Source organism: Apteryx rowi, unplaced genomic scaffold (genome assembly GCF_003343035.1).
Source record: "Apteryx rowi isolate R43461 unplaced genomic scaffold, aptRow1 scaffold_30, whole genome shotgun sequence".
Lineage (NCBI taxonomy): Eukaryota > Metazoa > Chordata > Aves > Apterygiformes > Apterygidae > Apteryx > Apteryx rowi.
Genome location: NW_020449419.1, coordinates 853307 through 880995, shown reverse-complemented (window position 1 = coordinate 880995; position 27689 = coordinate 853307). Strand labels below are relative to the sequence as shown.

Below are 27689 nucleotides of genomic sequence, written 5' to 3'. Positions count from 1 at the left end.
AAGATCCTCACCTAAAAAGCATGTTTAATTATTTCATAGTTAACAAATGTTTGCAAAACAGTTACAGTTGGCCTTGAGATGTTCTGCTTGCTCTTCCTTCACCCCTTCTACTGTTTAAATATTTTTGGCCAGGAGTGTTTCTGTCATAATTTTTCAAGCTGTTTGCATTATGGTTAATTTATTGTAAAAGAGAACCATCTTACTCAAAGGCACATATTTTTTTCTAACATGTACTGTGCCTATCATGCAGTTGACTTTACTCTGATCTTCTAAAAGGAAAAACAAAAAAACTCCAAACAGAACCCCCAAGCAGAACCCCCAAGCATCGTATGTGAGCTTTGCTTGTCTCCGAGGAAAGCATGATGCTTGATGCTCCAAATAAAAGCTGAAATTCACATATACTTCTGCAGTAGCCAGGATTATTCCTGGCACTCTTTATTCAAGAGATGCTTGATGAAACAAGGAGGAGCTTCCCTAAAAGAAATCAAATAAAAACATAGTTTTAAAATGCTGGCATACATCCTCTGATGAGGGACAAGAAGAACCRTTTATCGGCAGCACATATGTGCTCTCTCTGTATTGGCAGTTGCCTTACAGACTGAAAGATGCGGAACCAGGGCACCAGCTTTTGACAGGGGACTTTGGGATGGTTGTTGTTCATTTCTTAATCTCCTGGCCCAGAAATCAATAGTGGAAGGCTTAGATGTGCAACTATATCGCTTGATATCCAGCAGCAAGTAGCAGTAGCCTTAGCATTAGCTAGATAGTTGTATACATGGTGTGTAGTGGTTACATTCATAGACCCATAGAAAAATTTAGGTTGGAAGGGACTTCTGGAGGCCGTCTAGTCCAGCCTCCTACCCCAAGCAGGGCTAACTTCAAAGTTAGGTCAGGTTGCTTATGGCTTTGTCCAGTCAAGCTTTGAGTATTGCTGAGGACAGACGCTGCAGCCCTGCTGGGCAGCCTGTCCCAGTGCCTAATCGCTATCGTGGCAAAGAATTATTTCCTTACGTTCTACTGAAATTTTCCRTGTTGCAACTTGCGCTGTTGTCTCTTGGCCTTTCCCATATACCTCTGGCTCCCCCTTCTCTGTACCTCCTTAGGTAGTGGATAACTGCAACTGGATCCCCCTTTGCCTTCTCATCTCCTGGCTAGACAAACCCAGGTCCGTCAGTGTTTCCTCCGGTGTCRTACAGTCGCGCTCCAACCATCGTGTTGGCCCTGTGCTGTACTCCCTCCGTGTCGTCATTGTCTCGCTTGTACTCAGGGCCCAAAACTGGAYGCAGTGTTCCAGGCGTGGCCTTCCCGGGGCTGAGCAGAGAGGCATCAGCATCCTGGGTGCTGGCGCTTTAAAAAAAAGCAGCTGTGCTCTGTGTCCTTAGCCAGAGAGGGCAGGAGTCAGTTACAGACGTTCCCTCCAGTTATTGCCGTAGCTCTCACAGGTATGTGAGTGTGATAAACTCTGTGAATCGTTCCTCAACTTGCTGTGAAATCACGGAGCTGTGTTTCTAATCGTATGTCAAAATGACATGAGTGAAGCCAGAGGTTCTGTATCTTAATTTTAAGAGAAAAAGTAATTGTAACARATGGACTGTGACAAACCAAACCTTTGATTAAAAAATATAGTGTATCATTGATCATTAGGAAAGAGAACAAGGAAAATTATTTAAAACATGTGAAAGAGAAAGCCATATGTATTTTAAGAAGATAATTATTTTAGGTTGTTGAGAAAGTTTAAGCTTTTTTTTTTTTTTGTAATACACAAAACTCAAGTGTGTTAATCTCATTTTAAGYGGTCTGTCAATCTGAACTTCTGTCAATCTACTGTACTCTACAGTAGCTGAAAAAAACCCTAATTTCAACAAGGGTTTTTTTTTTTCATTCCCCCCACCTTTTTCAAGAAAAGCAGCTCTTTTCCTCTGCCCACTAGTCTCCTCTTTTCCTTGTGTTGTGCATAATTTTAAAATAAGCACCAGGCAAGTTTGTCTTTAAAAAAAAATAATGTGCTGGTTCTGAAACATGATTTTGAGAGAATAAATGCTTCCATTCTTTGTTTTCATGTTCCAAGATCAAACTTGCTTAGTAGTCTAGCAGCCCATCCCAGAATCTGGAAGCTGAGTTGGCTTTTGTTTCCTTCTTGTTGAGTGTTGCCAGTATTAAAGCCATAAGTATCCTGGTGATAAGTGCTTCAGGAATCACTTTTTTCAGAATAGAACTTTTAGTCTTCTCAGAACTCGATCTCAATAATGAGTGCATGTATTCTTAAGTGTAATATGGTATTTTCTATAACTATCTAACAGTAGGTCCTGTAAACTAAATGTTCTGCAAATTGTAGCTGAAGTTAAGCAAGCATTTCTTCTTAACATTTGGAATATCACCCTGCTGGAGAGTAACTCTTAGTGTAACAGATTTTTTAATAGTGTTACCTTTCTAAAGATTTACTGCTGTACTAGTACATTTTTCTCTTGTTTTCCAGCTTATTTCAACGCTATAAACTGTATGAATATCTTTTCCATAGTCCTAGAGAAGAACTTGTAATAAGTGATAAGGTAAGTCATTTAGGTAGATGGGACTCATTATTGCAGAGTTATTTAATGAATGCACTGTGGCATATGTTTTATATTGCTCAAAGCAACTTCATGTCAACATTACTCCATTACTAACAGCATAAAATAGCAGATTTAAGAATACAAGTTAGATATTTTGATCCTCATATTCAAAACAAATTTTGGATTTCAAAGAAGTGTAAATGCATTCCTTGGCTAAGATGCTAGTTGTGCTAAATCAAGAGTACCTCTGTATTTTTAAGGTGGTGCATGTAATTTGAATTAGCAATRTATGAGTCTGATGATACTTCAAAGTCAGCAATMAAAATCTGATAAGGTTCTGTACCAAGCCTAGACTGACCACAGTCCTAATATKTATGTATGTATGTGTATGTACAGCTTTTGTTTCTGTTGTAGCCACCAACAGCTAATTATATAAATTCTGATTGTTTGGAAACAAGCTAAATAGAAATTCAGCATTTTGAAGGCACTCAGTTAATAACAGTGAATTGGCTTGATTGTAAACTTTGCTGTGTATTCTAACTTGTATGTGGAAAAAATAGATAAGAAGATGCATTGTCTCAAGATGTGTTCTTTAATCAAATGGGCAGATTCAGTTCATCAAATAAACCTTCCTTTAGCCAGACTATGCTTATTGAGGATATATTTTACAATACATCAAAAAGGATTTACTTTTATGATTTATATAAGGAAACAACTGGTTACTCTGAGGGGCAGAGTGGTAGAATTTTTTTGATGGCACTTACATTTTAGTTTATCAATATACAGGGAAAATAGAGTTAATACATTTGAATATGTTCTCTACCCTTGAAACTGGGAGTTTATGTCTATAAAGGGTATGGTAGAGTTTCTTCCTATGTTGCTTCTAAATAGCTGAATTAAACACTAGAAATATTTTTCTTGAAGTGGATGCAAATATTTTGGAAATTATTCTTATCATTTGTAAAATGGGGTAGAATTCCAGCTATGCTGAATCAGCATAACAAAGCTGTCATTACAACAGTAGAGCAGGGCTTCAACCTTAGTATATTGGTTTGGTTTTTCTGTATTAACTAATCAGGTCAGTGGCTGGTTAGCACTTCCTAATTGGTAAAATTATTTTTAATGCGACTTCAGTTAAGTAATTTCTTGTGTAAATTTGGGTAATGTATTTTACCAGTTATAAATCAGCTTGAAAGAAATGTCTTTGTGTTTTCTTAAAACCCACTTTTGGGTGGCTAAGAATCAATTCTTGGAATCAATCAGTATACAATTCTGCAGTTTCCCCAACGTGAAAAAATGTCTGCTCTTCACTGCCTGTCCCCTTAAGTGTGCCATCTCCAACTGGGCGGCGAGGGAAATGCAGGTGTGTGAATTAGTTTGGTGAAGATCCATCCAGGGATCAAGGGCAATTTACAAATTATAACAATCACTAAAACCTTCACAACAGTTTTTAACCATAACTCTCTTAAAGCCAATTACTACCTATGTGCCAGTTCAGTTTAATAAGTCTAGTTTGTATTCTAAAGTCCCAAGGTAGAGACTCCTTAATTTGTGCAGCTATACTGCAGTACCCAATAAGATCAATGCTTATCTTTTGTGCAGATTTTATTTTGATAGGGTGATATATTGTTCTTCAATAAGTTGTAGTTACAATATGTATAGCTTTGAAGCTATGCTTCCAAATTTATGGTATTGTGTGTATTTACTTTATTTGTTAAAATGTGATGAGAGGTGAACTGGGTACAAAATTCAAGTTCTCTGGCTACAGCTTTGTTATAATTAGAAATCCTTTGTCATAAAGGAGAGCGTTTCCTTGTATCTCTGCTGTCCTGTAGGCGAACAGCTCAAACCCTAACACGGGAGAGGGGCAGAGGCGGTTTGATGTGTATGGCTTCGACAGGAGCACTCCTGGAGTCACGTGGTCGGCAGCGCGCGCGCTCAGGGAAGTGAAGGGGGCTGGACAGGATCTGGGAAGTCTGATTGCTAAAAATAGTAGATAAAGCTGTGGGGTAAGACTGACTGCTATCTTGATGTATAGATCTCTACTGTAACAGAACGGCTGCTGTGGATACACCTCAGCCCACAGCTAAGTTCAGTACTGTTYGCACCTTAAAAATTTTCTTTTTAGTTCCGATGATAAGAGCCTGTTCTTTGGGAATGGCTAAAGTGTAACGGCCAGATTTGCCTGAATAACAAGAACCATGACGTTCTAAGAGCTTAATGACAGTGTTATCTTCTTTTGCAAATGAAGACTTTGAAGCAAATCAATAACATGACTTGCTTCAACTGAAATGACTTGCTTTAGCTCACTGAGTAAATTTGTGCTCCATGTGTGGTGAAAGTATTACTTACCAAAGAAAAGTCCAACAGTCTAATGACAAGACCTGTTTCTTTAAAAGATATGCAGCTACAACAAATAAAAGTAGTACTTAGTGTAGTAATGGATATCCTTTTGGAGAAGCCATGGTATGTGTTTTCCAGAGAAAACTTAGTGCAATGGGTTATAAACCTATTGAATTTTATTTTTTCTCTAGTGCAGACATTTATACAGTGTTCTCAATCAGATTTCCTTTTTGATCTTTCACTGCAGTTATTTCCAAATGACCCTGTTGTTTCCTGTGTAGAATAAAATCAGACAAGAAAAGGGAAATGACTCAGAACTGAGTTAGATTATGCATACAATATCTGTGGTCATGCCAGCTAACAAAATTTAAGTTACTTAAATATGGCACATAATTAGTGAACCATCACAGTCTGATTAATATTCTTAGTCTTATACAGCTAGCATAATAGAACCAACTTTGTAAAATACAGATAGTATTTAAGTATTAAAAGGGAAAAAAAAGCAACAAATGACTGGCTAATATAAATATATTTTAGCTTCAGCTAAAGCCTTTAAATCAAAGCGCCTGAGGTGATCATATTGCCTAGGAAAAAAGGTTAAAACTGAAAGACATGAATGCTTGGTTAGATGATAAAACACCTCATACATCTAACCTAGTTTGGCAGTCTTTAAAATTTCAAACTTGCCTTTTCAGCTATCAAATCCCTTACTTCTTCGCTCCAGATCTACAAAGACCTATGTATTATGTATGCACGAATACCTGTTAGAAAACCTGATGGTACAAGGAATTACAGAGAAGTGTTAAGATTGCTGAGTAAATCCTTTGCTTTTTTTCTGTTATGAGCATTATGAGCAGTTCCCCACATTCAGAACCATTACAGAAGAAACAGCACTTCAGCTGTATTGTGGCCATGACCCAAAATAAAATGTATGTACCTCTAACATACCAGAGTTCTTCAAGAACATTGTTGTTAAAGATACTGTTTTTTCCTTTTGTCACTTCTGGAGATTTTAGAGGGAGCTATGATTTAGTACACCTATATTACCCTGCAAATTCAAAGAAAGCAAATGGAGTACAGGCTAAATCTTGATGTGCGGGGATTCAACGGAGCAATTCTCATTAACACATGTCAGATCTTATAAAAAGGTTTAAACTGTTAATACATGAGTTGTGTAGAAGTTTTTATTATTTTCTATTTCTGTGTTCAGTTAATTTACTTTGCTTTGATAGGATGATATATTACAGCACATCTTGTAAATTTTTTTGTCATATTTACAAATTGTGCCTTATACTGCAGTTCATGTTTTTGATGCTCTCTGTTGTGTATTTTTGGATGGAATCAGGCTAAAGTCTTCTGGGATTATGTCTGCTTTGAAACATTTCCTAATAAAAATAATGTGCTTGGTAAATCTAGTTTTATTCCTAGTTGCTTTAGCCAGCGTGATGGAGTAATCTGCTATTTTATGGTCCAGATGACTAGCTAAGTTTGACTTCTTGTAGTAGTAGTGTACAATGTAATTTTCTTTAGAGATGTCATAGTGGGTCAGGTTGCAATAAAAATATCTAAGATTAAGTTTAATGGCAGTGCACATTCAATATTATAGCAGTTACTAGATATCATTCCCTGTACTTAGAGTTCCAAAACAGTTTCCATTAATGCCTTGTTTCCATGTGCTCCTTACTTTCTGAAACATTAAGCTTTTGGACTATGTCTGGTCTTTATCCAAATGTGGGGTTGTTTTTTTGTTTTTTTGTTTTTTGAAAGTTTGAACAAAATCCCTTCTGTGTTTGAATTTAAGGGGGTGGATGGGAAGAATATACTATTTGAAGACTGTTAAACCTTTTTTCCGATGGCAAAAGACCTGAAGTCTGGGACTTTACTTTGATATATGATCCTCATTAGGTGTTGCACGGTTTGATTGGTTAATCAAAATCATTTTTAAAGCAATTTAGTCAATGATTTCTTGAGAACTACATTTTGAAGATGTATGAAACCAGAACACTTCTGTAAGCATRTTGGTTCACGCTAGAGACTCATTCCCCAGCTAATGGAGTGCATGCTTTTCAAAGCCTGGTGGTTTCAAATATTTGTAATGCTTAAAAACCACTGAGCTGATTTTGTGTGGCTTTGTTTTGTAAATATCACCATGGCAAAGACATTGAGACTAATTTGAAGGAAATAAGAGCACAAGACTAGAAGGGACCTCTTCAATTGTCCCTTCTTCTCATAGGCAAACGTATCTCATAATCCTCTTTGTCAAACTCCAGCTTAAAAACAGTTAGCTTTTTTGTCTCTGCAATTTCAGTTAGAAAGCTGCCCTGGAGCCTGATTTCTGTAATGGTTAGAAAACTTCTAATTTCCAGCCTAAATGTGTTCATGACAAGCTTATGTGCACTTGTTCTTGTGCCARTTTGTGCCAGTATTGACCTTTAGTTCTTTTTTCCATCCCGAGTGTTTACTTTTCCAGTGTATAAAGAGACAGCAATCTTACCGTCAGCCTTCATTTAGCTAAACTAAAAAAGCCAATCTTCTTCAATCTCCACTTTTAAGATAGGCTTTTGTTATATACATTCTTATGTACATACCATCTTCTACTCATCCTATTGGCCTTTTCTATTTTTGTTTCACTTAAAATTCATTTTGTTTGCTCATAAATGACCAAACTGCACCTAATATTGTTGCTGATGTGAGAGCAAGGCCTTGCACAATGGCAATAGTGCTTTCTTTTTCTCTACTGGGGATATTTGACATGACACATCCTAGAAGCAGTCACACATTTCATAGCTGTATCATGTGGCTGTCTCCTAGTAGGCCTGCTATTCTGATTCCTCTTGATTACTGTCTTTTCCAACTGATACAGTTCCAGTACACAGCAGGTTTTTTTTAAATTTTGTCCCAACAATGTCACTTCAGAATTTATATTATTGAATATATAAGATTGAATATTGTTCAAGATCATTCAGTCCCATCTGTATGATACACCATTCCTCTCATGGATTGATCACATCTCTCACATTGTCTAGAAAATTGGTTCCCATATTAAATAAACTACAAAATTAGTCTGGCATGCTGTAGCTTTCATAAACCAATGTTGCCTGATATCCCATTTTCCCTTTATTTCCATATCCTTATTTATTTTTCCCTTCAGAAAATGTTCTCAAGTCTTGCCTTCTATGGAGATCAAAACTACAGCTTCAGCAGTAGGTTCGTTATTTTACAATTATGAATGTTTAAAACTAGCAAACTAGTACTTGGTTCTTTGATGTCTGAGGGAAAATTCTTGAAGTCTGTTACAGAAKTGTGTAGTACCTAAGACTGGATTACTGAAGTAAGCAGTTGGAGAGCCAGCAGTTTTCAGTGACAAAAATAACTGATATTCAGTCTTTTGATCTTGAATTTTGATGCTGTGACTGTAACCAGAGATCTTGAAGGACTTGTGATTACACTGAATGAAAAAGAASAGTCTGTTGGGATTGTATGCATCATTACTTGAAATATTTTAAAATAATACTACTCTTAAGCATATCTTGCTCATGAGAAACCTCCCTTGTTTTTCAAAGAATGTCTCTGGTATATGCAGTTACCAGTAGTGAAGTTATACTGGACTTTAACAATTATGTTTTCAGGTAGGTCTCATGCTGATGGGCTTCTACAGCTATTTTAACATTTGTGCGTTTTGGTGGCCAGACTGTGCTGCCCTGGAAGCCAACACGAGTTCCAGGGAGTGGGTGGAACTTTAAAGCCAGTGCTGAGTACTTCTGCAGACCTTGCATTAGAGAATGATTGACATTTCTTTTTTTAAATTACTTACTTAAGAAGCATTCAATATGAAACAAACCTGCTTTTTAATTCAGTAGTATGCATGAAGTCATGAAAACAAAGATTCAGCCAGAAAAAATGGAGAATAGCTGACATAGGCTATACCTCCAGAATGCTGAGCACTATGGTTCTGACCCAGCCAGCGTTTAAACAAGAGCCTCATTTTAAGCACTTAGGTAATTTTATTTCAGTGGACTTATTCATATACACAGAGTTAAACTGAGAAGTGACTGGCGTCAGACTGCTCTGTGCCCTGGAGGATGAAAAGCTAAAGACACTAGAAGAAAAATAATTTCTGAAGCTCATTATAACTTTTTGTTTCAGTTATGCAGTTACAAAACATTGCATTTATGAATGTATGATGTTAAATATGAGAGAGAGGAAAAAAAGAAACTAAAATTGTTGGTGATAAAACGTTTCTGGATCTATTCAGGAATTAATGTATACACAGATGTGATCTCTGTTTTTTTAAAATTATTATTTAGAAAGTGGCTCAGTTTCTGTATGTGATGTATATATAAATATATATAGTACTGATAACAGCAACTAGGAATTGTAGGCTTTGACTGGAAGGATAGGCAGTATATTAATGCCAGCATGTTTCTGTTCTTCATCAGAATGTTGTAAGAGCCAGATGACTAAGTGCTGTATCAGAAGGCTATAGCATATGTATAAAAATATTCATAAATCAGTATTTGTTAAGTGTAGATGTGTGTAACTTTTAATGGAAGACAATGAGATTGGGAGAAATRTATTGATTTGGGAACATATTACAGTGGTTAAGCAAAGTACCTGAGGGCAGACTAATAGGATATGAATTTTGGTTTACTTTTCTGGTATTCCTGAATAGCTTAGGGTGTTGATGCCCTTTGGGAGTTCTTCTTGTTTTACTTGACCAGTGTATAACAAAATAATTGGAGCTGAGCAAAGATCAGTAATTCTGTTTCAGAAAGAGATTCAGAGATTTTGCAGTTTGGTTTCATTATAGTTTAAAATAAAATATAAGCACTCTTAACAGAATTGCTGTTCTTGCATTGCTCAGTTTAAACTCCCTTGCTCCGAAGCAGTCCTCTCGAAGGCCACCTCAGGATCCAGGCCCCAGAAGCTCCAGCCTGGGCTCTATGGGGTAGTTGGCTCCTCTGGAGCGAGGTCCATGTGCTTCTGGGGTTTGTGATCTGCTCTCATCAGTCCATAAGGCATGTTGTTGGGGAACCAGCAACCTAAAAAACATGTTGCCAGGCTGGGCAAGGTGGCAAGCTGTCAAAAGAGCCATCTAAGTAAGCTGGTGAGGAACTGGGTAGGATGTTGCTGGAATGTTGGTAGAAGTTCATTTGCAAATTCCATCCTAATTTTTCGGTCAGTTCAAAGAATAACGCTTATGAGGAATCTGCCAAAAAAGGATGCATTTTATTTGAATTATCCCATTCCAATATGTTCACTGCAGGACAATACTATTTTTTTATGTTAAAATATTCCATGTAACATAYCATGGATCAAGGAGTTATTCAAGATGATACCGTGTTTCACATACATTTTGGTTCAAATTTAGCATTGGTTATTTATTGGTTGCCAGCAGGTACCTTTTGGGTATTTGCTGGTCCAGTATGAAATGACTTACTGGTGAYTGTTTGGTTTGCAAGAGCAATTGCCCTATCTCAGAAATTTCCATCATGATTTTTATTAACTGGCAGTTAGAACTGGGCAGGCAGAGAACAGTGGACAACTTTTACTACAGTGAACAACTATTTTTGTATACTATCTGCTGCTCCCCATCTTATTGCAGTTTAAACTGTGTTCATAAAAGAATCTGTGGAATGGCCAAGTGATGTGGTATTTCATGGGAAATGTGTCCCCATGGGTGAATACTTATGTATCAAATTCATACATCTTGTGAACTTGTGTTATGATAAATTTTTGACCTTAATCATATAAATAATAGCATGGCATTTTTTTACTGTAATGATTTATAATCAATATGTATTTTAATAGCATTTTTATCCTGTTGGTTGCTGTTATGAAAAGAGGGCAAACGTATTCAAAATTTAAATAATAGACAAGTTTTGTATTCCTTTAAAGTCCCTTTTTAAAATGCACCAGAAAGTTTGTTTTCTAATTTCACCTCAAAGTTTATGACTTGTCATAAGATACAACATAAAGTATTTTTACTGAACATTGAATCTGATGTGTTTGCATATTTAATTCATAAAATGTTATTTTGATTCCCTATATATATGCTAAGCTCAGCAAAATGCAATGTTACTAATTAGAAAGATGAGTTTTATAGGATGTATGATTGGTTTGTGAAGTAACTTCTATTGCTGCTTAGGCTTACATTTAATAAACGTTAGCTAGGAAAATKGTTTAAATTTCAAAGAAAAGATAATAAATAAAATGAGGGCATAGAATATTAATGTGAACTGTGCCTTTTTTTTTCTTTTTTCCTAGTATTCAAAGTTAAATAGCGGTGGTCTGTTAACAATCTAGGGCTATTTGGCAAGTCTTTAAACTTACTCAATAATCAAAACATAAAAGGACAATGGAAACTTTTTAAAATAAAAGAAAAAGGAGTTGAGTACAGAAACCAAACAAATTATTCTCTGCTTTTCCTTGCTAAGGAGGTGAACTTTATAGGAAGGGCAGCAAGCTCTGAGTTAGGGTTGCCTTTTCCTGTCTTTGTTATAAATTATATCTGTCTGTGAAGAATCCTCTCCAGTTACTTGGTACTGCAGGGTTACGGGGGAGGTGTGCACGTGTTTGTGGAATGAAACCAAGAAAGACACATAGGGGAGAGCCGCCTTCTAGTTTTATTGATTTTTTTTTTTTTTCATTTAGAAAATGGCAATTCTTCATATTCATTAGCCTTGTTTACTAAATTTACAGATGGCTAGACTTCTTAAGATCCCAGCTGTGTAAATAGAAAATTAACAAAACAACTATTTTCTTCAACATTTCTATTGTTTGTTGTTTGTAACTTTATTAGACTTTTGGAAGACTTGTGCACCATTTAGGTTCAGCGTAATCATTCAAAATAAGTTTTAGTTAAGATTTACGTGGGGAAGACATTTGGCAAAGGAATGGACTTTATCCAAAGTGTAATGCTTGATTCTTTGCTGAGAGTCTAAATACACCTAGCACTGTTATCTGCTCCAAAAATAYGGGGGGAAGGTGCCAAATAGTGTCAGAGGGAGAGCCACGTGCTTGAGCTTGGTGCCCTCCACATGTCCTCCTCTCCCTCTACCTAACGAGTGCGGAGACATCGCAGTCGGAGCTCAAGTAGCCCCTGTGCGGCCGTGCTGATAGAAGAGAAAGGGGCCACGACCAAGGTCCTGTACTATTTCTCTGTCCGTTTAAAACAGAAGCAGGAGTCATTTACAGGTTGTTAGCAACGGAGCAGAGGGGGAGCTTCCATCGCTTTCCCCTTCTTCTGTGTAGGCTGATGGCCAGCTCCCACCASCTCCAGCCTGCTTAGTTTCGCTATCTTCTGTTCCTCTGTTTTGGGAAACAAGTTCAGTTTTGTGACTTTCTTCAGCCGTAACTAGCCTCATGCGTTGTGACTCTCTCCCTGATTCACTGCATTGCTTATTATTGCTATTATCTGAACTATTTATGGTTTGACTTCCCATTGTACTGTTGAAAATTTGGTAGTCAAGTAATCCTGAGTCTCTTCTTGACTAACTTAAAACTAGCRAGGAGTACTTTATTTTTTATATCTAGTGTTTGCTTTCCCTTACACGTAAGAATGGGCAGAATCTTTGGCTGGCCTTAAGAGATGGTGAGGTGGTGAGTATCCGTATGAATATTATTTGCTTTTTTTGCAAACTGATTTCACCCTCAAAATTTGTCTTTGTCTCAGATTGCAAAGCCTATACCAGAGCCTGTGCAGGTTCTGCAGGTAATGCTGTGCCCAGGGTAAGACCCAAACAAAGATGGATGTTTACAGCTGAAATGCATTAACAGCTTGCTGTCTACTTTTGTTTGGAGTGATCCTTCTGATCTTTTGATTATTTTCTACAGTATGATTTTACAATGTTGTGGGACTTTCAGGTAGAACCATTGTTACTGTTTTTGCAGCACAGAACATCTTACATCTTTTACACATGCTGATACATGTATTACTCTGTTTCCTTGATGTCAGAATTCCTGTGTTTGGTAGGAGTTTTATTGTCTCTGTGTTCTATTCAAGTAACACTCCTCAAGGAACAATACCTTCTGGGTGATCGCTCAGTAGTTTATTTTGATTGTGCRTATCAAATTTGGCTTGTGAATGCAGTCTAAGGAAATGGCATGGATTCGAAGTGATAAAGATAAATGTCGTATGCTTCATTAATAGCAAGGCAGTCCAAATACGGTCCCCGAGTTGTGAAAATATCCTGTTCTGGAGAAATCTTGAATTTTGGATCAATCAAGGCTGTGGGCAAGTTTCAGACACTAAGGGGCTGGAATTCAGGTCTGTATTGTTCGATTCCGTGAATGATGTGTGTTGTGAATAAAGGTTCACTGCAACCATTGGCAATGTGTGTAGGCCCCATGTATATTAGTCTTGCTTAATAAAAAAGAGGAAGGAGAGAGAGGGGTGTCCCTTAGTGTTCATTACATTTTGAATATCTCCCTAACGTTCTTACAGAGTTTTTCTTAGCATTCATTTTGTATTCATGGCACCCATTTATCATTTTCCTCTCTATCTGTTATGCATTTAGGTGCCTTAATGTTTTTCCTTTGTTCTAAGGGAGGTATTTTGTCAGCTTTTTGTGTTCTCCAGGAGTTAGGATATAGTTGAAGATTTACATTTGGAGAAATGTTARATTACCTGTAAAGATTATCCTTCAAATAAAGTATTTAAAGGTTTTACCCTTGGTTAGTCTTGTTACTGGAGACTGTTTTTAATTTTTAGCATTATCGTTAAAACTGATAGCTAGAGGCTAGGTTGCTGACTTCTTTTTCTTTTTCTTTTTCTTTTTCTTTTTCTTTTTCTTTTTCTTTTTCTTTTTCTTTTTCTTTTTCTTTTTCTTTTTCTTTTTCTTTTTCTTTTTTTCTTTTTCTTTTTCAAAAAAAGGGCCTACCAGTGGTGCATTGTAGTGCCCTCCTGTGGGAGTTCTAAAAATATCATTACATTTCTATTTATTTTGAGAATGACCCCTGAGTTTATTGGTAGGTGCACACATGTTGGTATGTAACTCGGTGTTGAATCTTACCTTCAAGATCCATTCATTTCTGTCTAATAATCAAATTTTGTTTGAGAGGTCAAGAAATTGTCCAAATGAAAGCAGGGGGCCAAATACTACTCATTTTGCCCATGATAAAGATTTTATGTTTTGTCTCTTTCTGCTGCACTTGCAAATGTAACTCTCTGAATTACTCTTGAAATGTAGAAATAATCTCCTTTTCTTTGGAACCTTGGCACAACCAAGCTCAACAGGAGAAGTTCAAGACAAGATTTCAGGCTTATCTCCCCGTTTCCGAACTACTGTTGGTTTGACTCCAGTTCCTACCGTTGTTAATTCACACCATTTTTATTGCAGTGCATTTAATAGACTCTTTGTTCTGATCAACCTCCTCAATTAAATGGGTAAATAATAAAAGAAAAAGGGTACATAGTCAAATTATTAGAAGCAACTGGTCAGTCCAAGCATTCCTGGAATAATGTAACGCGTGGAAAATACAGGGCTTTGCTATCAGAGTCGTAAAGGCCAAGCCTTTAAAACTGACAACGAAAACACATTGCTATTTTGGCACATTTTCTGTGAATTTAAATTACAAATTATTGTGTATAATCAAAACCAGAGCAACTGAAAAAAACATACAGCACAGATAGACTTTATTAATTTCAGATACAAATGACAGATATTAGACAAGCTTAGAAGTCTGACGGACTAGGAGAATCTTAATATTTGACAAGTGCAAGATAAAATGAGAACTTGTAGATTATTTTTTTCTTTCATAGTAGAGGGAACATTACACAAACTAATAAGCAGGAAACAGCATGGATGAGAATACTCTGCGGTGAGGGAGCTTATTTAGGAAATAGGAAAGTTTAAGGACTGTACATTAGACAACAGCCAACAAGATGTGGTATAGTAAATGGGAGAGTGTGGGTTGCTCTGGGAATTGGGAATTAGACACTATAAATTTTCACTGCTTGTTTGCCATTTTGARTACAGTTACCACTTTGCAGACTGTAACATGAAAAGGTCTCATTCCACTTTGTAGTGAATAAATACCAATTACAAAGGCAACCTGCTTTCTCCCTTAGCACTTATCTGTTAATGTACTACCRAATTTGAAAGCAAAAGTAATTGCTTAATCAGATAGGTGTACGTAACTCCAACCTGTACAGAAAAATAGATTTAGATTTTTTTTCATAATTTTCCCTTTCTTCTTTCTACTTAATCTAATTGGGGAAGAATGGGTGAAGAGTRAAGAAAAGGTAGCATGAATGTTAACAGACAACCCCCCAACCTGCTGAAATTCAATTGTATAAAAGGCTATTTTTATGGGTTTGTGTTACTTAGAGGTTTCTGTGTGTCAAGTCCAGTAAGATCCATATGGCGGCGGAATAAATAAAGGTTCTCATTAACAGCACACTAAACTTRCACAGTGCTAGAACAAACAGTACTGGTGCAATGAGGGTATTTCAGCTACCTTTTTACCTGTGGATCACATTGGCTCTGTCAGCTCCCTGTTAAGACCCATTTTGTTTCTTGGGCTACCTAGAGACTTCTGTGTGATAATAAGATGGTGTCAGCATGCAACTCTGTTGAACTTTATGTTCGAGGAATATTAACCTCTACTTAACAATGACATTCTGAATTTGAAAATTAAAGAAGTTTTTAAGATGGAGACTTTTGGACAAATTCATGGGATGGCCCATGAGAAGGCTATAATGTCTATGCTTCACTTACTGTTACTGCTGTCAGATAAAAAGGTTGAGTTTGCAGTTAGGATTTAGGATCCACTTCATGGATCCTCAATCCATGGTACCCCAAGAAATTTCAGGGGATCTACTGGGATTGTATCCAAAATACACGCTGTATTACCATGGTGTGTAATGGTAGCAAAATTGGGCCTCAAGTTTTAGTTGATTTCAATTCAAAAATATTCTTGCAAAAATGCAAACATCCCATATATACARTTGTATAAAATGCTGCTATAGCTTTATGGGTGTGTATGTTAAGCAGAGTAGGAAGTGCTGTGTTAGTTCATCTTATAGATCATTCCTAAATAAGGCTTCATATTCAAAACATTTTAACTAATTTTGCTTTCTATTTTCAATAGTAAATTAWGGAGCCTATTTAATTTTCAAAATTAAGAGAAAGGTTGCTGCAGTATTTCTGCAATATAACAGAAATTATATTTGTTAATATACTTTGGGCACATTTAAATTCTAATCACACAGACGAAAGGAAATTTCAAGTAATGGCAAGTAAATTTAAATTACACAACAGTAAAGACTTTCATACCTTTGAAAATATTTTAGCACTGGCTTTTTTCCCCTCGCTTTGATTATCTATGATCACAGCAGCAGAATTCTATTGCTGTTGCCATAATTTCAAAAGCATAACTGTGCTAACATGAAATATGTATATATAGGTACATTTGCCAACTTTTTTTAATTTTTTCATTCACTTTCCACCTCCTCTGCTGGGAGGGGCCGCTGATCAGTAGACTGACTGTAGGAAAATGCAGATTTGTTGCAGGAGAGAACAGAGACATGCCGGCAACTTTTGCAGAATAAGTAAGCTTTTTGACTGGTCTTCAAGTGAAGAATATTAAATTTTCATCCCATTAAAATCTGCCCCTTGGACCTCTGGGATTCCTCAGTACATTGGCCGTGGCACTCCCTGACCACAGACTCGCAAGCATCTCACAAGCACCCTCTAACAGTATTTACACGCCTCATAAGCTTGCTAGCCTTGTACCCCCTGGATGTTTTTCTGGATCAGGCCTCGTAAGCTGTATGCGTCTAGTCATCTAACTCCTGTAGCTTGTCTCCTYCTGTAAGCTGGGTCTTGGCTTAGGGAGAAAAGTGTCTTGCAAAGAGGACACTGTGACTGTGGAGGGGAGGAGGATTCTCTCTGAGGAATCGTTTTCCTTCCTTTCTCTGGCTTGATGCCCTCCTGCTATGAGACTTTCCACCTCTTCAGCAGCACCTGCCTATTGTAAAACTGAGATGGGGGAACTAAGCACCACTGTGAGCAAAAATAGGATTCCCCAATTTTTTTGTTTATTGCCACATTTAACCTCTGTTCTTTTAATCATAAGCACAGCAGGAGAAAGGGGATGTGCTTTAACAACTTGTCAGGTATTAAGTAGTGCGAATTTTTAGCTAGAAATCGTTCTATCAGTTGGAAGTAAACAATAAGGCCACATATATTTAATTTTTAATACATTTTGAGTTATGCTATTCTTTTAATTGCATTAATCAGGCAGGCTCCAACTCTTCAAGCCTAGGGCTAGAAGTGCAATTTCARTGCTTTGTAATAAATTTGCCAAACTTTGGAAACAGATGAAATGGCTTAATATTAAACATTTGCTTGATTTAAATTTTACTAACCTATGCACTTTATAATTCATATTTTTTTCAGTGCAGCCTACTGCCACAGCRGGATGATCATAATAGTAATTGTAGTAGTAAGCATTCCTTTTGCACACAGGTTTTGTTTATAAAACCAGGCAAATAAAGAGACCAGGAGTATCAAGGGAATGCTAAAGATCTACAGAGCATTTCACTTCAAGGTCACTGGTTCAAGCACACGTCATTAAAGGCAAAGTTAACATTTGACTGCTGCTTCCTAATATACATGAAATGAGTTTGTGGTGTCAATCGACACAAGGAAAAGGTACGACCAGTCTAATCACAGGAAAAGAGGTAGGACTAGTGCAGAGGTTTGAAAAGGAGGAGGAATTGGGAAGCACCCAGTTTACCAGGCTCCTGTCTTCCCCTGCTTGGAGTCCTAAGGGCTATATTCATTCTTCAGCCTGGAAAGGTTAAAAAGGTTGTAGCCACCCTGCTTGGTCTCACTYGATTTCATAAGTTTAATTGAGTTGAGCTGGGTTAATACTAAGCTGAAATGGATCCAAGGAAAACTCAGGTTTTGTAGAAAATGGTTTGTTGATGTAGTAACCAGTGAACCCAGTTTGATGCTACTAGGTACTGCCAACAGGCTCTTTGAAAGAAGATGTAAAACTGATATCCTGACCGCTTACCGTTACCTCAGGCGTATAAATCACCAGCATAAGAACGTTAGCCGTGATGTCTTCCTGCCTGCTTCCAAGGGAGCAATTAGAGCCTGCCGACGCTGGTTCCCCAGCAGATCTAATTGAATGAGGTGCTCTCTCTTTTGATCAGTTGTGCAGTGTTATTGTTGTTTAAGGCTTTTCTAAAGAGGTAGTTGCCTTTCAGTGATGTGATCCCTTTATGTGAGACTTCTAAGAAGATTAGGCACGTTTGGAGGAAAGAGAGTGTGTAACATGGCAGCAATTTTTATTATCCATTTCATATCTAGTTGTCAAAATATAGTAAGTTGCCTTTGTCTAATAAGGTAAAAAGGGTCTTATTTTTCCCTTTTGTTGTATGAACACTTGAGATTTTAAAGGTTTTGTTCCCCAGCTGTGTCTGTCTTCTTCCTTTGTTTTGTTGATGTTTGTTTTGAAATCTGGGTTGAGATTGGACCCAGGATGCCTGTGGTCAGTTTACATGGATTTTAGTGAAATAAGGGTTTCAACGATTATAAAAGAGCCCTTGTCCTTTCCAAAGTGGTTTTGCTTACAAGCATATATGAAAGCAAACAAAAGTGTAACATAAGCAGTTATACTATTACTAAGCTCTCTTAAAAACATTATACTAGTAAGAAGGAAAATAAGGTGAGAGAGATTAGAGAGGGAGAAACTCTGCCTTCTAGACAAGGGGAAATAAAAAGAGTTTGTGGATAAAATATTGAAGTAAGCAACATTGGTTTGATCTGGTTTGTTCCTGGTGTCCTTTAGCCCTTGTTATTTGCATAACTTGAAGCTTCCATACCTGTGGAAGAGGTTTTTGTCACAAGTTCTTTATAGTTTTAGTATATGTATATGTTGAAAATGTTTGGTCATAATTAATATTTATAGTGGGATTTTCTTTTTATTCTCAACACTTGTTGGGAGCAARAAGCAGTTTTTGAAGAACTCTTACCTGTCTGAGCAATTGAACTAGTCAGATGCAGCAATAGATAACTTATAGGTGATTTCACTGAATTCTAATGGTAAATGCCACTGGAAGGTTTTGTAATAGAATTTTATGAATGAAATTGTGTTTTACTTGTAACGAAGTACATGATGTTCAATGAAAGGAACTCTGGAATTTTTCTAAATTTTTGGTGTAATAACCGTAGCCCATGTTTGTTTTTATTAGGAAAATAAAGTTCAAGAGTACTTCCTTGAAGGGACTAGATGCCTTTTTAACTTAATACAACAACAACTTTATTTATAGAGAAAATATTTCAAGCTCTAGTTATTCACACCTTACAAAAGAGAATGTTTGTCTTTTATGAAAAGACTCTGTCTAAATTCCCCCATCACAACTTTATTTTTGGCAGTGACAGTTTAAGGGAAGGAGCCAGAGGTCAAAATTAAGATATTTTTGCAGTAGTCTAGAGGGAAAGTTGCATAGTATATGTTGCTATTCTGTCTGAATGAAGTCTTTGGAATTAGTCCCTCACTTTGCACCAYGAATTTTTCACCTCTATATTTTAATACAATTTTTTTTGACATAAACATCAGTTAGGTTTGAAAAATGTTTTCATTTCTATAAGAAAACAACATATGACTTGAAGTAATTTCAAACAAATTCTTCAGTCACAAGTTATGGCAACCTGCAATATTTGGTTGGAGGATTTTTCAAGGTCTGAAAGAAAAAAAAAAACATGGATCCAACCAGACTTTTACGTTTCAAAATATTAGTGCATCAGCTTTATTGGAAAAAACTGAAATTGTGAAAATGACCTCAGTAAAACAATTTGGACTACATTTCCCGGAATGCTCATGAACCTGACATGTCTACATGGTCTTAAAAAGTCATAATCCATCATTCTGATGCTAGATCGATGGATTATGACGTTCTGATGTCAGATCTGTGAATTAAGGCTTTTTTGAGTACAGCCTGCTATCCAATTATTGCCCTTATTCATATATTATAAATCATTACTCTTTCACCAGRTAGTCAGCAGTTTCTATTTCCTAACATTTCAGAACCTTCTTTTTTTAGCCTTTGTTGCACTCCTGTTGAGCAATCAGAAATGGAGAGTGCTGACCTGAAAAATAGAGCTTCTATCACAGCAAATTGTTGAGGGAACAACATTTGTTTCTATTTCTTGTAGTTGTTAGACTCTCTGTTGAAATAAAGGGAATTAGATTAGATTGAAACAAATCTCATCCCCTTCCTGCACAAACAAGCAATATAATAAATTAGTACAAAAGTTGTTGGCATATATTGACTTTATTTTAAGTGCTCRTGCCTAAGTTTCTCACAAAATGGTGCTTTTTTCTGATAAGGTGATTTTTTTTTAATATAAAATAGATTGGCTTCTGATTTAAAGCTGAAATTTGCTAGTATGCTGCCTTAAGTGATTGTCTGTTAGTGGCTGTTAAACAGAAATTCCCTCAAATGAATTATTTATGSAGTAATAAGCTCACTTCTAATGCAATGGAGTATATAGTATAGGTACAGAATGCTTTACTGTAACCAGTTTAGGTATGTCAAATCAAAATGCATCCTAAACACCAACTTTATTAAAACATACTTAGAAAAAGAAGAGACATTTTAGGTCCTATCATGCATCCAGAGAAGTCATTAAATGAAATGTAATCATGCCATGTTGGAGAGTGATCTCAACAGATTTCTCAAGCTAATGGAATGTAGATCTAGTCCATATGGAGATGGAAAAAAAACACTAGTATGATTTTGTTGGTTTTTATTTCATTTTGCTGTACTGATAATTCTTCATTAGGATGTGATTTTTACAATAGATGGCTGTGCATAAAATATGTCAAGCTGGTACACTGCTAGCTGAGTTGCCATCAAAGAAGGATGTTAAGCAATGAAAGGCAGAGTGGTATAATGAATATGGTAGAATTAGGCTTTTAGTGACTACTTTTTGGTCCTGTGTGAGAGCTGTCACAGCACTGCCTCGTGCCTCAGTTCCTCCTTCATGTCACCGGSCATGTGGATTCCAAAACCTTTGCCACAAGGACTCTTTTCATGGCATTTTTCTGAAAAGTAGGTTTTCCTGTCTTGTGTTACCCATGTTGCTATTCAGTCTGGTTTGCAAGTCAAGTGTGTTATCTGCAACTGCATGCAAAAGTTAATGTAGTATTTTGCATGTCCTGTCATTGAGTAGTAAAGGTAATGCTTTAATATGCTGTAGCTTAATTCTCCTTAGAGGAAGCTGACCTTGTCTTGGCATTTTCATGTAATTAACTTGGTGTTATTTCAGGAGTTCCGGACATCGGTGTTTCCTCTTGCTGTTGAGAATTTTGGCCATTTATACCTAAGACTTCCAGGGTGCTGCAAGGCGTTAGAACGAGCTCGTGGTGTGTTGGGAGAGCGCAGCAATAGACATTGTATGAATGCTTCTGGGGCAAACATGCCTTGAAGGGCAAGTACCAGCACAAATACAGCCCCCAGGAGCAGTTTCAATGCCGCTCTTGGTTTTCATAGCTTTCCGAAGTGATACAGCTTTAGAGCCAAATTCTGCTGACAGGAAGACTAGCAAAGCTCTTTTGTCATCCGTGAAAGTAGGTTCCAACCATTTTCAAATTTCCTGTGAAATGCAATTGCCCACTAGATGGAGACATAATATTTTATACATTAGTGGATATACAGATGGTAATCAAATCCACCAGCTGCTGCCTGCTTTTTCTGGGCACCTTGCCAATTTACTGGCAGTATGTTGACTGGGAAGCAGACAGTGACACACTTTGATCGAAATGCTTGTATGATGATTTTTTTGTTGTAATATTATTGTTTTTTTAAAAAAATGATAAAAGAGATCAAGATGTGTATCTTGATCAAAGGGTACTGCTGTCTGCTTCCCCATCAGCAAGTTCTAATTTATAGAAATCAGATTGCATGGAAAGCAATCAGCAAAGGTTTGAGTTCTTTCTTATTCTACTCACTGCCAGGAGATGCTGACAAGTGAGAAAATTAAAATCAGAGAAGGTGGGGGGAGAACTAGTAAAATACTGGTTGAAATATAATTCTTTAAATTTCACATTTTTAATTTTAGGGCTGTAAGAAATCAGGTTAAAGTGTTCAGATTAGCTATTACTTGTGTTCTAARAGGATCTTAGGATCTTTCTCTGATGGAGGATGTTGCTTTGAGGCTAATTTACTGTGGAGAGACAAATATATGTGTAAAGTTAATTGTTGTCAAGGAGAAATAACCTGTCTGTGGTTTTGGGACCAAGTTTTTCAGCAGTCTCTGCTATCAGCTCTGTTTCTTCCACACGGGGCTGCACATCCAGTATAATTTACAAGGGTGTATAAATGATATAGTGAACACTTGCAAAGAACACTTAAACAGTCAGTGCTATAAATATGAAGATAGCATGTGCAGAATTAGAGGGCTCCTACTGAAAATTTGCCCATTGTATTTGGCAAGTAGGGTCTTTTTTCTTTTTAGCTCTTGATATTGATTCTGTCTTTAAAAGCTCTGAGTTRAAAGAAGAAAAATGTGTCTAAATATCTAAACTTAAATAACAATTTACAGTTACAGACATATATGTATATTGGGATTGTGTCAGTTGGAGAAGGACTATGTTTTGGTGTATGGGTGTATATTTCTGACTAGCACAAAACACAAACCCAGGGGCAGCAGTTAGAGTTGCTTCACATTCTGCCAAACGTTAAAATTAAAATAATCATATGACAGGAGAGACATAGGATACGTGACACTTTGTCTAAATTGACAATTTGTCTAAATTGTCTAAATTGATACAAGAAGGAAATAGATGGAAGTAGGTAAGGAAGTGAATGGGGCTCATCTCCCAAATTTTTCCAAATGCTTTCTTTGATATGATTGTTGGGTTATGAGTCTATTGGAGCAGTAAGTTAAAAGCTTGGTTTGGTCACAGGTGACATCATTGCAGGCCATCCTAGACGTTCAGCCGCTTCAGGAAGCCTGGGGTGCTTGGCAGCTGGGGCCGAACAGGAATTTGAGACTAGAATAGGACGTGTTGTGGGTCAGCATTGAACCCTGCTACCAGAGTGGTGAAGATGGATCTGCTCAGCCTCACTGCCTCTCCTCCGAGTGTGAGACGTTCAGCTCTGTTGTTGGCTACTTCCCATCTCTCCTGCTCTCTTCCTCTACGCATTTACCCACACTTTTCCCTGAGCTGCTGAGTAAGTCTTTTCCTTCCACAAGACCAATTTGGTTCCTGTGCGCCCTCCCCTTTCTTGCACTGACTTTTGCCATCCATTAGTGCTTTTTCTACTCCTTCCTCAACTTCCCTGCCTGGCAGGCCAGACRCGTTTGATGTTCCTGATAGGTGTTTTCCACTGAGGGCTCGGACGAATGACAGCAGCTATGGAGCAGGCAGTGCYGTGTTTCTGCGCAGAGGGAGACTGCCCCATTCAAAGGCTGTGCGTTCTCAACAGAAGGTGCTGCTGTTTGGCATTTGCTTCCTTTACGTACTTATGATGTTGCTGTGCTATTTATGAAAGTTGCCAGGGGAAAGGTGCCATTAAAAGGAATAAATAAATAAATTCCTTTGACATCATTGCTTCATTTTTTTTTCTGTCAAAAGCTGGCCATCACAGACATATTGTCCTTATCCCACGAGGCAAACTGTATTCAGACTTACCTCATTTTCCTCACCTATTCTTGTAGAACAGAGTTTCTTGAAAAGACAAAACATGAGGAGAGGAGAGAATCTAGGGTGCAATTTAATCCTTCATATCCACTTATGCGGCCTTTAGAAAATTCTTGTATTGTTTTTTCAATGCCATGCTAGTGTCTAAAGAAAAAAAATCTGAAGCTCCTTTACTGTGTTAAACACAAAATAATAAAATATACTRCTAGATCAAAGAATAATTGACATATATGGAGGTATATAGTTGGAATGATCTGAATGTTGAGTTGCAAATAAGTATGCAAATAACAAAGTCTTTGCCTAATATTTGCTTAGAAATCCAAATAGGTCAACAAATAGTGTTGAAAAACATATRAATGCCATGGTCTCTACAGCTAGCTCAAAATTTTAGCTTCAGTTTAGTATCAATTCAAAGTTCTAAATCTGTGCTATCAATCCTGGCTTGAGTGAAAATTCTACATGATTATGGAAATTTGTTTAGGCAAATGTCAGATTTTTGTTGTTGTTGCTTTTTGGTTTGTTTGTGGTAATTTTCTGAAAAATCAAGTAAAATCAGAGTTTATAAGGGATAAGGAGTTAAGTGAGTGCTRTAGTATTTTTTCTTCAGGGAAAAAATATTCAATAAAAATGATTGCTTTTCGTCATTCTTTGTTTAAACAAATTCTGAAATGTCCACGTTTGATTATATGATTTGTCATGAGTTTCGTAACAAGTCAAAGCAGACTGAGATTTGTATGTCTTTTCACSAGAAACCTTTTCGTGCCCAAACAGAAATGGAAATGACTCTTCAGCTCTCAAACCTTCCAAGTCTAAGTGGGAGGAAACCTTCTGTAAGGAGATACTACCTTCTCAAAAACAAGCTCACATCATCCAAGGTGTGGTTGGCTTTGGCAGTTAACCAAGAGGAAGTTTACGAGATTACAAATCACCCACCAAGCCAAGCTATGCTCAAACAAAGCTTTGTTTAACTCTGGTGTTGATCAGGCTAAGCCTGACCCTATCCACAGCTACATTTTTATTTAACATGAATGACAGCATTATAAGATATCATTAAAAATAACCCCAAGTTTCAAGTTGAGACCTGTATAAATAGATTTATGAACATGTCCCGTAATAAGGAGAGCCTGTTTACAATGGGCTATGAAATTTAATTTAAGTATGATATGAGGAAGTGACGGTTTCTTTTGACTAAAAAGCTATGGTTGGAATACTTCAGTTTCAAGTTATGTAGAAACACAATTACGAGGTACCAATGTCTTAATGAGTTATATATTTTCTTGTGTGTGTACTGATTAAATATTCTGGTGTTAAAATAGACTAGTTTCACACAGCGAGGTGACTGAAAACTGTAACTCTGAAATTTGAGAGAAAAATTGGTTTACTTCTGCATTCCCAAATTGGAAAATGCATGTTAATAACTTAATTTTGATGATAAAAACATGAAAAATAGGTCCCTAAAACAGTGTCTAGTCAATTTTCTGATAAAGTAAATTTGTTTTCCCATTTGTGATTAAAATGACCTACAGTAAGATTTTTTTTTGAACTAGGTGTTAATTAAAAATATGGAAATGGATTTAAAAAAATATTGAAGATCATGGTGGAAGAATTACCATAACTGATTTGTTCCCACAACTATGCCTGTTTTGAGATGTTTTTAAGATGTCTAAGTTACTGGTTGTTTTTCTGCATGATTGTTTCCAAAGCAAAATGTGATTCCAATAAAAACAGTAATTGAATTTACAGTCCACAGGACAAATTGTTGTTTTAACAGAAACTTACACACTCAGGCAAAGACTTCATGTTTTAGGTCTAATAACAAAGAATACAAGCTCACCATTTTTATGTGGCCATATATCTTGAAAAGTTTTCTAATGTAGCATATTTTTAAAAATCTATATTGCAGTTTTTAAATTATTTGAGCAATTTTTATATTGTTAGCTCAGAATCAATATTGTTTAGGTTTGGGTTTTTTTTAATGCAATCTTTTAAATGTTAGAGCAGTTTTTCTTGTACCATCAGCTAAGGGTGAATCAATATAGACAAGTGTGTTGAGATCTGATGCACCCGATGACTGAGAGGAGGTTAGGGAGAGCTTGTCACGTGGTGGTCTGGGAATATATGGATTATGGGGGGGGGTTGTGTGTGAGGGCTTGTTCACAACCGTTCTTGCATGGAGAAAATGGTATTTTCAGAGGAACTGCATAAGAAAAGAAGGTACAAGAAAGGTGCGTGACAGGCCAGGCAGTGGATAAGGGTGGTAGGTGGAATCTCCATCCAGCTTGAGGCGGTGGTTACCTATTACTGCATCAACAGCAACAAACTCTTCTTCTGCCATCAGGTTTTCTTGGCAGGAGCTAATCAATCCCAGTCATTTCTACGTGAATTTGAACCCTTTTTGTTTCAAAAGTTTCTTCTTGAACTTCTTCATAGTTTTGGGGAAACTTCTTTGTTCCTTTCTTTTGCACACATTGTACTCAGAGCCTGACGACTGGGCTTACGCCACCAGGCTGAGTCCGGTGGGGTAACGTGCGCTCCCTAGGCACACTCCTGCTTTGGTACTTTTACCTACAGTAACGTAACTAGTTTGTGAATGGTGTGACATATACCAAAGAGATACATATATGCCAGAGATAGACATGTTATACTAGCATTTTTGGCAGTCTTAGGGCTGACCTACAGCACTGCGCAGAACAGTGACATTTGGTGATATACTGCTGCTTCTAGGTTCAAGAGTGTACTTTTATGGGTTTGTAATGTAGTCACATGACTAGTGAAAAACTTAGCGTTTTCTAATATTTGTAGATCCAGATCCAGCTAGGTGGTTGATGTGGGAAAGGCCTTGTTTGTTTGTTTGTTTTTAGCTTTTAAATCTCTGTGAAACATAACTGTACAGCCAGAATAGGAGCCGGCTTCTGTTTCCTTGTTTGATGGGTGCTCTTGAAGTGGAAAGGGAGGATTGGCACTTTGAAGACTGCTGCCATACAAGAGTTGCACCTTCAGGTACTAAAAAAATCCCTCACACCTCCTCAAAACCTGTATGCACCTTTTAGAAATAGTATTGTTAACTCCAAGCATTTGAAATGGTGAGTCAGATCCCAAGAAATCATGAGACTTGCTTAAAAGTAATAATAGTTTGGTTCCTTTTGCTTGCACTCTATTTTTTGAGCTTTTAAGACTTGTTTTGATTTTTTTTCTCTGCAACCATGGGAGCTAGATACTAACTTTATTTTTTAAATGAAAGCTGAGATTCTCTTGTATTCCCATAACTCTAGGAGAGCTGGCAATGCTAAACACAGTGTGAATCCAGAGTGACCGTTCCGAGGTGAATCATTTACTGATGTGCCCTCAGCATGAGAGCCAACTGRTGATTTTTTTGGATGTCTCCTACTTTGTCTTTCTTAATAATCTGAGAATTGGCAGTATTACTCGGAAGCTTTGTAAAAGCAGAAATAGATGAGTGCAGCTCAGTAAAATGAGGATTTTTTTYCTGGGGTCTTAGGATATTCTTACAGAATCTAGGTATTAAGGGCATTCTGCACTAGAGTGTCTCTGGAGAGGAATGCTTTGGTTTTGTTCTGCAGAAGCACCCTTTTCTACTCARTCAAGCATTAAAATTGGCAGCAGCAGTTAGAGTAGCAAGAAAATCCTGGTTGTTGCCTCATGTAGTTACTGAAACAGAGGATATGCAAAAGCTTAAACTCTGAGTAAAAAATATTTATAACTGTGACAGTGTGTTTCCTTACAATAATTTATGGGCAAAATGTAGGAAAGGAGGAACACAAGCTATAAATAATATGCCATATGTAAACATAATGGTGGCAGCAAATTCTTTTTATTTAAAAATTAATATTGATGTTCATTAATATAAATTACCACATTTCAGATGACTCTGATGTCCTTGAGGCCAGATGTCACTGACTGATTTACAGCTTCCTGGGGGGAGGAGTAGATCCTGTTTTGTTGATGTAGTTGTGGCACCAAATTGCTTCAGAATAGCTATTTTGGACTAGATTAATTACTAATGTATTGTCAGGAAGGTTGTGTCACGGCTCTAGGTGTTTTTGCTTCTTGTTCAGTTCAAAAATATGGAAGACTCTCTTTAAAATGGATTAACTTGAATTCTGAAATGGA

The 27689-nt window shown here is 36.9% G+C and overlaps 1 protein-coding gene across 1 annotated transcript in view; it reads left to right on the top strand.

Moving 5' to 3' along the window:
* Positions 1–27689, top strand: part of CABCOCO1 (ciliary associated calcium binding coiled-coil 1) — a 54825-nt gene that overhangs the window by 18136 nt on the left and 9000 nt on the right. The window contains exon 5 of the mRNA XM_026069943.1: positions 2477–2549. Coding sequence (XP_025925728.1) covers positions 2477–2549 — 73 coding nt within the window. The remainder of the gene's footprint in view (positions 1–2476; positions 2550–27689) is intronic.